We start from the raw sequence: 18,527 nt of genomic DNA on the forward strand, positions 1-18,527 counted from the left end.
CAGCCTTTCGTCCAATCAGGATAGAGAGTCAAAAACGAAACCTAAGGTTTTTTGACCCCCAGGGGTTAACTGGGGACAGGGAGGAACTCCTTATATGGCCAGCACACTCTATAGTAGGGAAGATTATCACAACAAAACAAAAAAATAAGTGATATTTGAATTAAGTGAAATCACTGAATATACCTTTAAAGTACCAAAATTCTTATGCAGAAGGTCCAGTTTCACAAGTTTTAAAACGTATACAAATATACAAAAAGCGGATTTATACAAGTTCACAACGCATCGCTTGCATCCTGAGCTTGTAGATCGGCTATTTTCAAATTGCCAAAGTATTATATAGTATTACAAAGTAATTATAGTGTAGTAAAAGTACAATAGTTGCCTCTGAGATGTAGTTGAAGTAAAAGTAATTAAAGCATTGAAAATCGGAAGCACTCCAGTAAAGTAAAAAAGCACACTCGTGTTAAGTGAGGGGTGCTCTTATCATCGTATACATCATACATTCCGTGCTCAGCCAATCAGCTGAACACATTACGTGCTCATACACGCAAAGCTGTGCATATGAGCACAGAGCACATACTGTATGACTATGTACAGTATTCAAAATGTTTTAAAGATTGATGCTGCTATATAAATAGCAGGCGTTTTTAGTATCGGCCTCAGGCCTAAATGGGTTAACCATAGGCTACTTATTGTCTCCACCAGGCCGAAGCCAGGGGGAGAGACTATGGTCTCCATTTTCGTTCGAGCATTACACAATGTGGGGATTTAGCAGTGGGGAACCACTAAAGTTGGTATTTTGGTCTGTCTAAATCCCTAAAACACCTCCGTTACCCGTTACATTATGCATAGGTGTGGTTTGGGCGTTACAATAATTAAACCAATCACCGTGCCACATGCCATTGCCTTTAAGAGATCCCTTATCCTTGAAGTCTCACTTGTACTGCAACCGCCCCCATTGACACATTGTGAGCTTGTAGATCGGCTATGTTTTGTTATTTTGACCAATGTTTGCCTGTTGTCTCTCCCATGGTACCAAGTACAAACATCAATACATACATTCTTGATGAAATATTAAAGAAGGGTATCTCAAGTGGCTGTACTTCAATATTTTGAGAAGAAATATATATTTTTACGGAATATTTTACATTGGGTAAGATGATGGTGTGACAATTGTATGTATAGTGTTCTAGGGTTAATGACATTGGTCAATGTATAAAATGGATAAAGTGTGGTTAAAATGATTGTGATGCTGTATGAACACATTTAGCTGTGGACCGCTAGAAACCTCCCAAGAACTCCTGGGGGTCCTGGACCCCACTTTGAGAACCAATGGTTTATACCAGTGGTTTGCAACCCTTTTCATACCAAGGCCCATTATTTATTTGGCATTTGAGCCATGGTCCACCATTTTATGACATTTAGCCTCTCAGACCCAAAACATAGAATATTTTGTTGTCGGATAAGGTTTTGTCCACAATTCCATGCGGTGTTGATATTGGTACCGAGAGATAATAATAATTCATTCTATACCTCGTTGTAAAGGTGACTAATCAAGGATTAAAATGATATAAAATACAATTCCAATTGTTATTATTAAAGTGGAGAAATAATGGACCAAAGTTAAGCATCCAAATTACTTCTGTCTAAATTATAGTATAGTCTTTTTTTATGTCCAATGTATTTGTATTTAGTTTATAAAGTTAACATTACATAAGTATAATTAAATGCATTTGAAATTAAATAATGTTACTTTTCAGGATTCCAATAGAAAAATAGCAAAAATAGCTGATCTACAAGCTCAAAATGCGTCACACCACGGCGCGTTTTGAGCTCGTAGATCGGCTATTTTTTGCTAGAACAGTAATATGCAATGTGGCCCCTCTGGAGTGAGTGAGGAAATATAGTGGCCCTATCCATCGTCAAAGTTGCCCACCCCTGGTTTAGAATGATCGGCTAGGTTGTGAGTGACGTGGTTGCAGAGTGCAGACATAATGTAGTGACGTGGTTGCAGAGTGCAGACATATAGGCCTTAATGGTTAAGAAGACAGTGAGACTTCCCATGTTACTTGTGCAGATTTAGGTTGCAGGCTCTGTCCAAATTTGAGGGGGTTGGTGATAGTGTTTACAAAATACTGTAGGTTAAATGTAGGTTTATAGATATGGATTTTGACCGACACAAACACCTGCTGCCCCCTTACAATTTGATCTTGCCCTTTATATATATAAATATACCTTTGGACAGTCACGTTACTGAATAATATATACCTATCTTTGGACAGTCGATCATGTTCAAGAATGTATTTTCACAAATCATGTTTTGTGATATTTGCATGAGTAATAGAAATACTAGACCTACAATTTACAATAGGTTATTTGGTGCTGCATCGGGCATTGTGAATTCTGGGATTAAACCATGATTTTTTATTATTATTAACTGACCTTTGTTATTAATCTCACACCAAGCATTTCTGTTTCACAAATATGTGCTTATAATATAATACTGTGAACTTTTGGTGACTGTGGCAAAAGTAATGTTCTTTCAAGCCATATCTGACTGAGAACATTGTTAAATTGAGTACTTCTGGTCAACATGAATGCAGAGAAGAGAACAGTTGTAGGTTAAAATTGGAAGACTTTACTGACCAAACCTGAATAATCAAACAAAAACCCTTCCTCAAAACAAGGTTATTGTACAAACAAACAGTAACTCAAACATTAACTAACACACGACTGAACACACTGAAACTGAAAGACAATATTCCTGTAAGTCGGGAACATAATCAATTTGCTTCCTTTAAATAGTACCAGAACAAATAACTCAAGCATCTTCAGCTGTGTTACCCAGGTGGAATCAGTCTCTCAATCAACGTCCGGACAGAGAAGAGGGTGCAAGAATTACAGGGATGTTCCTCTCACAATCATCAAAAACTAGTCAATTTTTTTCAAGGAATGTTTTAGTGTTAACTTATTTTGGCTAAGTGCAGCCCCAGGTTCTACAATGGTACACAAAACCAAGATCCAAAGGCACCACATCAAATTACTTAAGCAAATCTACTTGTAGGCTATGGGACTTTGTGTGTCCGATAGTGTTAACTCAAATTCCAGCCAACAAAGCCTTCACATAAAGTAACACAACACTATGAAATATTGAGCAATTTATAAATGTATGTCCCTGTCTACAATAACATATCAGCTGCATAGCTGGCCCAGAAACAGATGATGGTGATGAAGCTGACTGACATGAAGATGATGTAGAAGATGAAGAGCAGGCGGTCAATGATGAAACCCACCTGGAGCCACTCCTCAGAGCTCTGGTTCCCTGTCAGCTGCTGCTCCACCTGGAGGCGGATGGCCTGGAGGTCTTTACCCAGACTCCTCAGCTGCTCCAGGGCCTTATCCTCTACCTCTGGAGCTTGCTCATCAGCCTTGCCCTCCACCGCCACCAGAGGGCCGGCAGTCACTTCTAGGAAAGAGGCATTCAAATGACGTAAAATATGGGAAGTAAATAAATTAAATCACTGTCACTGGCATTGACTGGGTGTATACAAACGGCAAAGTTCTCAACTGACATCATCTGGCCTATATATACTCCTAATTCAGTGCATGTTTGCTCAACAAAATGTAAATATCTCCTGACATTTCTGTAACGTGTTGTTTTTATGAGAACATCTCCGTTCCATTGAGGATGCAACATAATCATATGTATAAATGTGGACTTGGGTCAGTGGAATAAATTATTATTAATTATTATTATAACTTATTATTATATAGCCTACCTTAAACCACATTATTCACATACCTGAGTAAGTTTTTTCTTTGGGTTTTGGAGGAAGGCCTACGAGAGAGCCCAGCGTATGTAGGACCAACACCTGCACCCAGCGGGGGACCGGAGTGAGGTTCCAACTGGAGTCACACAGGAGATTGGAGATGAGGATGGTCTCTAGTAGGCTGGCCACCATCAGAGCCATGCAGAGACAGAAGAACACATCTGGGAAGAGACAGAGAAAAGGGAGAGAAGGAGAGCAGACGGAAGTCAACATACTGGTTCTCATGCAGCACATCTGAAGGGTTACAGTTATCTGTGTGATAACAGACTAGACAGCATCATTAACAAAGCGATTTAGGAACCATGTCCTTCTCTAGTAGCCTAATCACCTGTGTGAGTCAAAATTCTCCAGGAGGAAATTACATGAAGTCCTCGTGACATATAGTATATATGTAGTGTTAATAAGAACATGCACGCATGCACACACACACACACACACACACACACACACACACACACACACACACACACACACACACACACACACACACACACACACACACACACACACACACACACACACACATCTTTATTTGCGTTCACATTTAACAAGAATTTCTTGAACACAAACAGTAGTAGATCAGGATACAGATACAGGAAGCATCATCTCCTGTATATGTGCGGAAATGTATGGACATTACCGCGCACGCATACGCAATCCGTGGTCCTTCAGAAACATGACGCCTTACAGAAGGCTAGCTAGTCCTCTGGTAACCTCGCGTCAACAGGCTTTCCACCTCGGAGGAAAGCCTGGCCTGTGTTCCAAAATGGCTGTGTGATCCGGTCTGGAGCGGATGGTAAAATACGTCATGTTGTAGTCAATGATTTGTAGTCATCTGGCAGGATACCACCAGGCGGAATAAGAAGTACCCAAAATAAGCCCCCATGATCATAATTTTAGGGCCTACCCAATAAAATATAATTTCCCTGTGGGACAACAAAGGTATTCAGACGCTAAATAGTATCTGGAAAGTACACTAACATTTAAATATTTTTTAAATCAGCTAAACTACGCTGCATCAATGCAAAATAAAAACTTTAATTATGATCACGGGAAGTATTTACGGTATACTTCTGATTCCGCCTTGTGGTTTCCTGCCAGATGACTACAAATCATTGACTACAACATGACGAAGGTTACCATCCGCTCCCGGCCGGATCATAAACTCGAAATGGAATGCTGCCCAGGCTAGTCCTCTGGCCTTTACGCCTGGCCCTGGAGAGCTTGTATTACTAACTTATGAGAGGAATGCCATTTCCAGTGACAGGCAGCAGGTCGTTCATCATGATCAGGAAGACGGTGTAGCCCAGGATGAGGGTCATCTTGAAGGAGGAACGGTCGGAGCTCTGAGGAGGAAGCAGGAAGCTGAAGAGGTCCACTGTGATGAGGAAGCAGCTGGGAATGATGAGGTTCACCACGTAGAGAGTAGCCCTGCGCCTCAGCTGGATCTACAGGACAAGAACAAACCATTCATGGGTTCAATGCTTCCGGGTAAAGGCTTGAGGCTTCAGCAGTGTTGGGTGTGGGAAGTAGGACGAAGGCTCTACATCCTCTCGGTGGAGGCTCCTGGGTTGTCTGTGGGAAGGAATTAATTACCATAAGGACTAAATTGGAGGGACAACAATTTAAAGATTTAAACGTACATGGAATGCAAGCTCATCGACACCTCCTCCGAAAGAAAAATATAGGACATATTTAGTGTATGTGATGTTCATCAGCTCCCACTCTCCCATCTTTGTCATCACATCTTTGGAACGCTCCAGAATTTTCTCCACTGATTTGCCAAGTTTCACTCTCACCTCATTCTCTGGGAGCAGAAGAGGGACCAAAGGAAAGATTAGGCAAGACAATAAGAGGTAAAAGGGTCAATCATAACGTGTTCCTGTCAGCCCTCTGTATGTTAACCTTTTGTGTTTCACTTTTAATCGCAAATTAACACCCTATATAGTACTTGATCATACTACAGCGTCACACAAAAGTATTAAAGGTATCAGATCTACAAGCTTAAAGCTAAAATCTTTGACATATATCCATACCTATATGTCCATTATTCATTATTATCCATTATTACTAGTATTATAAAGTATGTGAGGGGACAACCAAAAACTATTTGTAGCCTATCTGAAACAAAATATAATTTGACATTTGGCTGATGAGGAGGAGCCCTTCTTCAGGCTTCTTGAGCAAGCGGTGCACCTCACCAAGGTACATGTAGGAATTGAAGGTGAGAGTGCAGTTCTGGACATCAAATGGGAAGGTGTAGATGTCAAGGCGGCAGGAACTGACTATCCTCATGGGCAGCTCCTCTTTTATCCTGCCATCATGAAAGGCAGTAACGTAAGGTACAGACGGGGCGTTATCCTTATCCATGCTGCAATACAGGGACAAAGCAGAACAGCAGGTTCATCATGGTGAGAAAAAGACTGGTGTCATACAGCAGAATTACTTTTCTTTTTTTTTATCAATTGTTTTTTGTATTCATATTTTGTAAAGTCTTACCCCCTAGTGGCCAAAGACGTAATCTGCGTATTAAATCAACAAATCCCTCGTGCCCAGAGACGTAATTGGCGTAATAGACGTACTGCCCTGTCAGTACGTCTTATTATAACAAAATAATGGAACTTTTAGACTTTTTATTTTTATGTAATCTACCAAAAAACGTCTGAAATCCGCGCGATCGTGCACTATCGTGCACGCGCGCCGTCTCTATGTGACTCGCTGCAAAAAATTGACATTTTGGGATGTTCCTGGTCGTTTTTGGGCTTAATTTGACTAAGTTATGAAAAAGCTAATATTAGCTTAGCAATCCAGACAGCCAAGCTATCTGCTCAGGGTGAAACTACCACAGGATGTTTACGTCCGTTGACCAGGAAGTGATTTAGCCAGATTTGACTCTTTGGCCAAAATCAGCATAATGGTGCATTCCCGCCATCTGGTGGCAATTCTGGGTATTACAGTGAAAGTGAAAGTGAAAAGTGATCTATATTATTTAGATCGCTGAGCTTTCCTTTTGCATTAAAATGACGAATTAAGAAATGGTCCTCTGGCCAGCATTGGCCAGCTTTGGCGACTTTTTGAATGGCAATCGAAAAATGTGAGATATGACCACAATGTCACGAAATGTCTCATTTTAAAGCTCCATCGTTTACTTATAAGCATTTTAGTACACCTTGGTTTCACTACTTGGTTTCACCAAGGTCTACTAAAATGCTTATAAGTAAATGATGGAACGTGCTAGAATCATAATTCTTTTTTCGGTGTAAACTATAGACTTGGAGCTTTAAAATGAGACATTTCGTGACATTGTGGTCATATCTCACATTTTTCGATTGCCATTCAAAAAGTCGCCAAATCTGGCCCAATGCACAATAAGATGTTATTAAATCTAGCAATAAGAGGGTTAAAGTCATTCCTCGTGTTCATTACTCATCATCAGCCTGGCATTAGCCAGTCTGATCACGTGGCTCTACTGGCCAATGCCAGCCTATCAGAACATCTCTCAACTGACACAGGCCTAGGCCGGTAATCCAGCCTGACGGCGTGTCGCAGGTTCGAGTCCCAAACCTGTCGGCCTTTGCCGCATGTCTTCCTCCCCATCTCTCTCACCCTTTCCTGTCCAAAAAATTACTGTACCCTATCAATAAAGGCAAAAAGCCAAAAAAATATCTTTAAAAAAAAGAAAGACAAGAAAATATATATAGAACTCACAATTCATTGATCACTACATCTGGTATCCAAAATTTTGCTTTGGGTAGAGTAATCCTGTCCATGCCACACTGGGCCGGGTCCCAGCTGAAGAACTCATTCTCCCAAATCTAGAACAACACACCAGAGTATTTGTGTTGTCATTACTGAGTTTTGGACAGTTACATTGTTGTCAGAATATAGAACACTGCAGTGTTAGAAATACAGTAACGTCAGAAGATAGTGGTCAGCCACAAGTAATTGTTTGCATTGTTTAATATACTCACAAAAATTAGCCAGAAGTAGGTAGTCAGAAGTTGAGCTTTTTCATCCTGTTTTCAGTTTTTATATATATATAAAAAAAGAAAATAATAAAAATATATAAGGAACTATTATTTTATGGAAATTAAACATGAGTGTATGTATCACTTTTAGACTTTTATGGTTCACAATAAAATGAAAGACAATAAATCAAGCATAGACAGTTGACATAAGAAAGAAACTAGAAAGTGCAGACTGTGCATAGCTCAACACTTAAACTAAATTAAATGCTATACAGTATAAAATAAACCCCTTGTTTCTCTGGGTGTGTCTGGAGTCAACAAAATAATGTTCACTGATCCTAAGAGGTCAGAGGACATACGTACCACGCCAAGGACAGCGGACAGGGTGAAGTATATGGTGACATTGGTGGGCGTGGACATGTTCAGGACGGGTCGTATGCTGCTCATGTTGAAGACTGGTCCCAGAGCCTCCAGGAGAGCAAGGGGATCCGGACGCGTACACTTCAATACAATGTTGGCATCGCATGGAACTGTGGGACGACTCTGGTCAGGATCATGCTGTGGTTATTTGTTCTCTTACAGACTTTAAGTGAACTGATTAACGACATAAACCCTGTATACCTTGTTGTACAATGAACGGTGAATATAGCCAAATACACTAAGCTCACAACATGGTGAATTGTAACACATTGTGTTAAATTATCAGGGGTATACGAAACCTTGGCACGGGTGCCAACATTGGCACAGGGCAGGGTGATCACAAGCTGGCACACTGGTGTAAGGGTGAGAGTATTTTCTTTTAAAATTAATATAAAACATGTGAGTTAAATCAAGTCCCCTCACATATGCAAGGAATTTACATCCTGCACGTAATTTTACATTCATTCAAACTCTGAACTCTGACTGGGGAGTCTGGGAGATTGACATGACATACTGACTATCACAATTTGTCAAACAATTAAGTCCCATTAACATTTCACGGCTTTTACATTAGTGACAAATAAAACCACCATGATTCTTGTAGATGTTTGGGTGGTGGTTGGAGCAAGATAACAGCCAAACTGAAGCAAATATAATTAAATATGAATAAAGACCACCGCTCCTACCTTTCATGACACTGATGGTAATGATGCACAAAATCACAAGGGGCTGGACTGATGGCTGGAGTAGCTAAAATGTACATATCGGTTAAGTAATAGAAAACACAGTTAAATATGACAGAAGTGTTTATTACAATCAGAGCTTAATCCAGTTTTTTTTTGTCTTACAACTAACGTACACATGAGTACAGTATGCACCATGAAATCATCATTTACCTTCAGTTTAGAATTCTTGTCAGCCATCAAACTGATTTCCAGTTCTGTGTTTTCAACGCTGTCAGAGTGTATTTCAGTTTCCAAATGACTGGAGATCACAGATTCATTTATAACCAATGCAATGGTATTTTACATAAACAATCAATCTGGATTGATGTGTGGGGACTGAGGATGGAAATGAGCTTCTAGCTAAATCTGGCACGTTTCCAGATATGTATGAATGATTGAATTCACGTTCATGCATTGAATGTTCATTCATCTACATTGTCCTGTCCAAACAAAGTAAAGTAAAGTCTACTAAAGTAAAGTATCGGTACGGTAAACTACCTATATATTATTATATAATATTACATAGGTTTTTTTGTTTTTCTTTCTTCATTTCAATCAGAAATAAATTATTGCAGAATTGTAAAACATTTCTAAAATCATGCAGAAGGATATAATCTAATACCTACTTACAAACTCTTGCTAATCCCAAATTAAATTTGTGTCATATTGTAGTAGCACAGACAGCATAAAGGAAGCCAAAGCGTGACTTGGGTAAAACCTTCACCAAATCATGTGGGTTTTCTACATCTGTCTGTTCTATTTACCTGTGCGCGCCGTGTTTGGACAACAATGTTCAGCTGTGGTGGATGGCTGTGGTCAGTCTGTGTGTCTGGTAGTGAGTTCTATAACCACATGTGGTGTGGGACTCTCTCACCACCAGTGGGGGATTCTACATGTGTGTGTGTCTGGTGGTGAGAAATATAACCAGTGGTGGAAAGTAACTAAGTACTTTTACTTAAGAACTGTACTTAAGTACAATTTTGAGGTATTTGTACTTTAATTGAGTATTTTCAATTTCCAGTACTTTTACTTCTACTCTACATCTCTCAGAGCCAAATCAAAACCAATCAGGAAGCAGACAGGCAAAACGACCAATGACAACGCTTCCAAGAAAATATTTGAATGCATGGCCCCTAGATTTTTGGGAGCGTTCTACCCATTGCTGGCTGTCTGAATAAAATAATAATAAAAAAGTCACTAAAATGTTGACATATTATTGCTTATAGCAGCTTTAACTGTACACCCAGTTGCCTTTTTTAAACTTAAATGTTACATCCCTCATAGATATGATTATCAGAACAGTCAATATACTAGTACTGAGGATAGTTGTGCAAATTAATATAAACTGTCAAATATCATTACACTGCCATGTTGTTCTGCTCTCCTCAAATAGAGGGAAAGCCTGTCCTCTAGTGGCGGTAGAGTTGTTGATTGGATACTTTAACAAATATAAAGCACAGGAAAGTACAGTTCAATACAAGTTCTGCTAAGAGGATCTAAAACGCATATTAGTGACGTTTTGGCTAAAGAAGACGTGCACTTATCCATACATCCTCTGTACATGTAGCAATATACTATACTTGCCAAAATATTTGGCATTACTGTGAATTACTGTAACTTACACCCATCCCACAGGGGGCTTGTAAGTTGTTTGTATACACAATATATCACTATACACGAATGCATGCATATTCAGCAGATTTCAGGAGAGGGAAGGACACAATCCCAGAGGGACTGAACAGGCACTGTCAGATCAGTTACGCAACTTTTGGGAAATCGAATCCCTTGGAATCCACATGAAAGAAATGCATTCTGAGAAGGAATCCTCGGGTGACTGTTTCATGTAATCAAATTCCCAACAGATCCCCAAACCTGTCCTGTTGTTTTGGGGAGCGCTGGTTTCAGTCCATTCAATCTCTCTTGCGTGTTGGCTAGTGAGATGGAATACCGGATATCTCACCCCGGTGAGATGTCTTCACTTTTGGTGAGTTGTCTTCACTTTCTCCGAGAGAACTCACCCCGGAAAGTGAAGATATCTCACCCCGAAAGTCCAGACAACTCACCAAAAGTGAAGACATCTCACCGGGGTGAGTTGTCTTCACTTTCTGAGACGGCAAAGTGAGTTGTCTGAACTTTTCGCTGAGATTATTTATTTATTTAACAGTAAAATCCGGTGAAACACTGTTGTAAGGAGAAGAGCGTCTCTCTCTCTCTCTCTCTCTCACTCGCGGTTCCCAACGACGCATAGCCAGGGGGTACCCGAAATAATTCCCACATTAGTGCTTTTTATTTCTCATAAATGCGCAAACATGGTGAAACAACCACAGAGTCACATAGAGAGCAGTGGTAGAACTACGTTAGCCAAGCTAGCTGCTGCCTGCTAACGATGCAAACAACAGCCTTGCCTGTCGTGTGTGTGTATGTGTGTGTGTGTTAGGGTTGGGTGACGATACGAATACATCGTCAATCGCGAATATACGAATCCAATCGCCGAATATTTTTATTAGGCGATTTCTCGGGACGATTTAGCCCAATTAACATGTAAAGTGTGAGCAACATGTAGTAACAGCGGCCGGGTGAAAATCCCCCGTTATAATGGTATGCTCCCAGCCTCCCACTGTCCCCGCACTCAGCACTGTCAGCAGCCAGCATCGGGCACCGGGGCACGGCACTTACGGCAGCCGCCAGCCAAAGTAAAGGCTGGGAGCTGGGAGGATGTAGCCTACATGTTGTTTAAGCTCCGGAGTCCAGACCCATGCAGTTTAATAATATACAGTCACAACAGAATGCACACTGCTGTCTCGTGTCTCATCACAATCCCAATGCGCCACCCGTGAGTGGCGGGGGGGGAAATAAAAAAAACTTTCTACTAGTGTTAGTGTATAGGCTCGGGGATCATAATAGCGCTTAGCTTAGCATTAGCTTAGCGTGTAGCCAATACTGGTGCAACCCACTGATTGAACTTCATCTCCGCCTGTAATCCAAGTTATTTTTATTGACAACGTGAACGAACCCCGACACCAGCGCTGCAAAAATAGACAGATCTACAAGCTCTCAACGCGTAGCGAACGGCACTGCAAAAAGAGGCAGGACGCGATGCCTTGAGAGCCTGTGTGGATCAGCCCGGGGCGGCCGCAGCAGCTTGTGGGCTCCGCTCCGAGCCTCCGACGTGCGGGGAGGGAAGGGAGCTAGTTACCCTGCCTGGCTGCGCTGCAGTCTGCAGAAACAGACTGATCTACAAGCTCTCAACGCCTAGCGAACGGAGCCGCGAAAACAGGCAGGACGCGGCGCCTTGAGAGCTTGTAGATCTGGCTTTTTTGCGACCTGCAGTGAGCTGTTCTCACTTTACTTTTATGACACGAATACATCGTCAATCGGCGAATATTGGTCAGACGATTGGCGGTTGAAAAAAATTGGCATATCGCCCAACCTTAGTGTGTGTGGGGAATAGCACTAATTTTCGACATTTTACTGTGTCATAAATATATTTACATCTGTAGCCTATATTGTGATATCATGCCTAGACTTAACTCGAGATGGAATAAAATAAAACCAAATATACAAGTTTGGTTGACCCGTCAAGAGTAAAACAATATTGTTAAATACCTTTTACCATTAGGCTAATTAATTTACCAGAAGTCTACACAATTAGATGTAAAATAATTGTCATTTTGATCAACATGTGCCTGTTATCTCTCCTAATGGTACAAACATCAATACAGCATGGAAGTAAGTGTGGACAAACAAACTCTTATCCAACGACAACAACATTCTCTAGTTTTGGGTATGAGAGTCTAAATGTCATCAAATGGTGGTCCGTGGCTCAAATGGGTCTGAGAGGCTAAATCAGAGCTAAATGTCATCAAATGGTGCTCCGTGACTCAAATGCCCAATAAATAAATGGACCCTGATGTGAAAAAGGTAACTGAGCTAAGCTATGATTAAACTTTTAACGTTTATATTAATTGTTTTAAAATGTTAGTAGCCTACCTATAGTAAAACGTTTTTTTTTTAATGTAATGTATTTATTTTAGGGCTGGGACTCGATTAAATAAATAATTAATTTGAAGCATTGTAATTAACTAATAAAAAATTATCGCATTTTAATCGCATATAAATTTTTAACCTGAGAAGCAGTTTTTGGTCAATTAAAAGTAACAGATTATGGTATACGAGTGAATCAATGAGTGATTTTTATCTAAATTTCCCATCATGCACTGGGCCAAGCAAATTGCGTGCATCGCCATGATCGGTAGGGGAGACAGGGGTAATGTGAGACACTTTTTACATTTGCTCCCCTCTAGGCGAGCTAAAATGATATATCAGTAAGATTTACACATTTCCTATTAATTGTCTCCACCAGGCCGAAGGCATGTGGGGAGAGTATGTTTTGCACTCCGTCCGTCCGCGTGTCCGTCCGTCCGTCCGTCCGTCCGTGTGTGTGTCCGTCCGTGTGTCCGTGAACAGCTAATCTCGGCCACCGTTAACCCGGTCGATGCCATATTTTGCACACACACTCCCTGGATGCCAACCATGAACCTCTGCCCCAAACTTTCCAGAACGGCCTGTTATAGCGCCACCAGGAGGCCGCTTTGTGCAAAACAAGTTTTTGCACAGTACACCTACAGATTTTGTCCAAACATCACGCAAATTGGTACACAGTCTCTCTAGAGCCATTCAACGAAACGGGTCTTTCAGATTTATCAGACTCCATCCTGATTGGTTAAGATTGGCTTCCAAAGTTCACAGGAGTGCTCAGTTTCAAACAAAATGCTGCAAATCATGAACACATCGCGTGATTTCCGTGAAATTGTGCACCCACATTCCCACTAGGCCGAGGACGAAATGCCACATGAACAATTTCAACTCAGCCTCAAGGTGGCGCTATAACTGGCCGAAAAGTGTTTTTACCTCTAACTGCACGGATCTGTGGATAACCTGGTGGAGACCTGTGCCCGGAAGGGCACTTTTTCTAGTTTGGGATGTTTCCTAACAATGGAAATTATCAGAATGTATACAAGACAATTGGCAGTGAAAATATGATTTTTTTTTTTTAAAGTGGTCAGGTGTCTCACTTTACCCCAGGGCAGGGGTAAACTGAGACAGACCAGAAAAGTCAATGGGGTAAAGTTACCAGCCAGGGGTAAACTGATCCACTTACTTTTTTCACTTTAAAACTACAATAAAAACACATGTAACAGTTACAATACTGACAGCTAACTTGACAACCACACATTCCAGAACTAATGTCAGAGTAGTAACAGAATCATGGGAATTGGTCATTAAGCACTTTTTTTCCTAAACACTAGAAAGAAAGTCTGAACAAAATCAAAGACAACATTCTGTAATTCAAAATGTTTTAATCAACATTAAAAGGATTAGAACAAAACACACGCGCACGCACCTCACATCTCTACACAAAGCAACACTTGCAAAAAGAGATAAACGTTTCTCTCGGTCGAAGTTTCACCCCATTTAACCCATTAAGACCGGGAATGTATGTAGTAGACAGCAATTGGGTTCGGAACACTTGACCCTTAGAGCAGGCTAGTAACAGGTACATGTGAATAAATTGGGGCAGAGGTTCAGCTCTGGCATCCAGAGAGTGTGTGCAGAGTTTGACTGCGATCAAGCAAACGGCCCCGGCGATTAGTGTCCACAGACGGACACACGGACGGGGAAACACACACACACACACAGTGCAAAACATACTCTCCCCATGCCTTCAGTCTGGTGGAGACGACTAATGGTTAATCAAACAGACACCATAAACTAATGAGGAGACATAACATTAACATTTTTTTAAAGATATTATTTTAGCTTTTTGCCTTTATTGATACATTACGGTAGTTCTTGAGGGAAAGGGGAGAAAGATGGAGGGGTGACATGCAGCAAAGGTCATCATCAGAATCAGGACTCGAAACCCGCAACACGCTTACCAGCCTAGGTGCCCAGACCGTCCAGACGGCTACACCAGGCACCCATAATAGCTGCTTGACACAAGACTACCAATGATATGCATAGTAAAAAAAGACTGGCATGGTTCTACAATATCCCTCGTAACAAAGCATTAATCTCAACAAATCAGGACAAAAGTGCAGACAGTGACAATATAGTTACTCTCTAGGTAGCCTGACCTAAGCAGAGACATTTCTGGCCTAGATGGGAGGGTCGCGCCTCAGAAATGCGCGCACCCTGATTGGATCTCATCGATCTGTCCGTCACCCCCGGCCCCTCCTCTCCCCCCTAGTGCAGCGCTACGTCACATCATTTAGAGCGACGCCCACCCGGAAGGGTTGACTCCCACTTTTAGACTGGTTCAGCCCACGGCTTTTTCCAGGCTTTCATCTTTCGCGCAGACGAAATGAAAGCCTGGGTATCGAGGCTACTCTCTAGGCAACCTTTATACAATGCTAACATGTCTACTTGGTGTGATTCGATGAGTGCAGAACCCCACCAAGGCCTAGAAATATCCTCAGTGTGCTTAAGTGAAAGTTTAGCCTGGTGGTGGGTTTCTTGCTCAGCACAGTACATTTCAAGTAAATTTACTTTTAAAGCTACATTGGTCTCAGCCAGACAAAGAAACGAACAAATGAATTAACAGGGGTTAAAACATAGCGTTGTTGGCGGAGGTATAGGAGCTCTACTACAGTAAACTGAATCAAAGTATACAGTTAAGATATACCTACATTTTACACCTGCACCTTTAAAACCAAGCCAAATTAAAACATATAATATATTTTTACTTAATTCTTATTTGCATGTAAACATAAAATGACAATCACAGTGCAAGGGTTCAAATATATCATTTATAAACATACTATACATGATTGATCTGGAAGCTTTTTGAAGAGTATTACAGTCAACATGAAGCATAATATAGTAGGACGCCCTGAGGGTTAGAAGCGACCTCGCCCTCGCCCTGGCAGACTGCTGGGCGAGCACTGGCGCTTTGGCATGGGTGGGTCAGATCAACATCTGAAAAGAATGAATTCTGTACTGGCCATATATGGAGCACGTCTTGAGTGTACAGGGTTTGATGAGGTCTGGTCATATATGGAGCACGTCTCTAGTGTACAGGGTTTGATGAGGTCTGGTCATATATGGAGCACGTCTTGAGTACAGGGTTTGATGAGGTCTGGTCATATATGGAGCACATCGAGTGTACAGGGTTTGATGAGGTCTGGTCATATATGGAGCACGTCTCTAGTGTACAGGGTTTGATGAGGTCTGGTCATATATGGAGCACGTCTTGAGTACAGGGTTTGATGAGGTCTGGTCATATATGGAGCACGTCTCTAGTGTACAGGGTTTGATGAGGTCTGGTCATATATGGAGCACGTCTTGAGTACAGGGTTTGATGAGGTCTGGTCATATATGGAGCACGTCTTGTGTACAGGGTTTGATGAGGTCTGGTCATATATGGAGCACGTCTTGTGTACAGGGTTTGATGAAGTCTGGTCATGTATGGAGCACATCGAGTGTACAGGGTTTGATGAGGTCTGGTCATATATGGAGCACATCGAGTGTACAGGGTTTGATGAGGTCTAGCCATATATGGAGCACGTCTTGAGTGTACAGGGTTTGATGAGGTCTGGTCATATATGGAGCACGTCTTACAATTACAATTTAGGCATTTCGCAGACGCTCTTGATCCAGAGCGACTTACAATTAAGCAAAAAACAAAAGCATGTCATACATCACATATATAAAAAAGTAGTTATCATGAATTGTGTATTAACTAAGAACGTAACAGTGGAGTATCTATGTCAACTATACATACTATACTATATTATATATTATACTATACATACTATACTATATTATATATTATACAATATACATGTGTACTATAAGGTGCCATGACTACATAAAATGCCATTCTAGTGCTGTCTACGTAACGAGCTAGTTTATCAAACACAGAATAATATGTAAATTCCTTTGTGCAAGCATATACCTAAGAGTGTCGTCGTGATGAATGGTAGAATGTCTTGATGTCATCCTGCTGTCTTGGTGATGAGTGGTGGTGAATGGTGGGAGCTGGATATGCATCATCAGTAGTGTATCCTTGGATCTTGGGATGTTTCGGCCCTAACACTATACACCCTCCCCAAGGTGGCCAGCTACAGGCTGATCAGATAAAGCTTTGATGGCTGAGCGCTGGTTCTGGCCTCTGACTCCCAGGTCTGCAAACCACCAGTCTGGTGGTAGATCTTGCCACAAACCCTCTGCATCCCACCTCTACTGGGCGGACCTCAGCGTTCCAGCCGCGGTGTTGTGCTTCAGCAGCGAGCTCGGCATAACTGAGGTGTTTTCGCTCATAAGCCTCATCCACTGCGTCCTCCCAGGGTACTGTGAGTTCGATGATGTACACCTTTTTTAGAGAAGGGGACCAGAGCACCAGGTCAGGTCTCAGGGTGGTTGTAGTAATCTCTCTAGGAAAAACCAGCTGTCGGCCAATATCAGCCAGAATCTTCCAGTCGCTCAGATGGTGTGGAGCAGCTCCTGGTCACCTTAGCCCCCTCCCGGACAAAGGTAGTTGTCCGTTGTTGGTTGGATGCTGGTGGTGGTAGAGAGTTGGTGGCAGCTCGTTTGTCCTCCAGGGTGGATGCAAGGACCTTTAGGACTTGGTTGTGACGCCATGTATAACGTCCTTGGGTGAGATTGGTTTTGCACCCTGTGAGAATGTGCCTGAGGGTGGCTGGCGTGGAACATAGGGCACACGCCGGGTCTTCACCAAACCACTGGTGAAGGTTAACTGGTGTTGGGAGGACATCGTATGTAGCTCTAATGGAAAAGCTCAACTGTCTCGCTTCCATGGCCCACATGTAGTTCCAGCTGATCTTCCTCTTCTCCACACTGTCCCATCTCGTCCACTGTCCCTGTTTGCCAAGAGAGACTGCCTTGGTTGGCCCACCGTGCAGCCTCCTCCTGGTGGCGTACTTCCTCCACCACCATTTTCCGCCGTTCTGGTGCTGTGGCCTTACTCCAGGCTGGGGGGGGTGGCTGTTAGCCCAAGACCTCCTCTTCCTTGCTGGGCATAGCCCACAATATCAGCATGTTTGAGGGCTGCTGTTGCTTCCTCCACTGCTTTGGCTGGTCTCCATTTGCACCCAGTTGCTAAGATTGGTGCATTGTTGCTCACCACTGGGTGAGTCTGTCTAAAATACTATCTAAGTCGACATAAAATGCTATCTAAGGGGCTAGGCTAGGGCAAGTGCTACGGGCCATGGTGGAGTCTGAAGAGGTGGGTTTTCAGACTACGTCGGAAGATTGGGAGTGAGGCTGCAGTTCTGACTGTGATGGGAAGTGCATTCCATAGTTTTGGAGCCAGAAGGGATTAGAGTTTGGGACGTGTGGAGCGTTGTATGGAGCACGTCTTGAGTGTACTGGGTTTGATGAGGTCTGGTCATATATGGAGCACGTCTCTAGTGTACAGGGTTTGATGAGGTCTGGTCATATATGGAGCACGTCTTGAGTGTACAGGGTTTGATGAGGTCTGGTCATATATGGAGCACGTCTCTAGTGTACAGGGTTTGATGAGGTCTGGTCATATATGGAGCACGTCTTGAGTGTACAGGGTT

At 42.1% G+C, this 18,527-nt stretch overlaps 1 protein-coding gene across 1 annotated transcript; it reads right to left on the reverse strand.

Annotated features, from left to right (window-relative positions):
* Positions 1–2,987: 2,987 nt before the first annotated feature.
* Positions 2,988–17,901, reverse strand: LOC310859873 (5-hydroxytryptamine receptor 3E-like; the record flags this gene model as incomplete). The annotated part of the gene is made up of 11 exons (XM_083766640.1): positions 2,988–3,466; positions 3,803–3,991; positions 5,068–5,278; positions 5,474–5,637; positions 6,032–6,201; positions 7,539–7,645; positions 7,802–7,846; positions 8,162–8,266; positions 17,183–17,317; positions 17,457–17,687; positions 17,770–17,901. The coding sequence occupies 11 exons, from the start codon at positions 17,899–17,901 to the stop codon at positions 3,180–3,182; spliced, it is 1,776 nt and encodes a 591-aa protein (XP_083622766.1). The 3' UTR covers positions 2,988–3,179.
* Positions 17,902–18,527: the final 626 nt, after the last annotated feature.

The sequence above is a fragment of the Protomyctophum parallelum genome (genome assembly GCF_964188405.1).
Source record: "Protomyctophum parallelum genome assembly, chromosome: 6".
NCBI classification, from domain to species: Eukaryota; Metazoa; Chordata; class Actinopteri; order Myctophiformes; family Myctophidae; genus Protomyctophum; species Protomyctophum parallelum.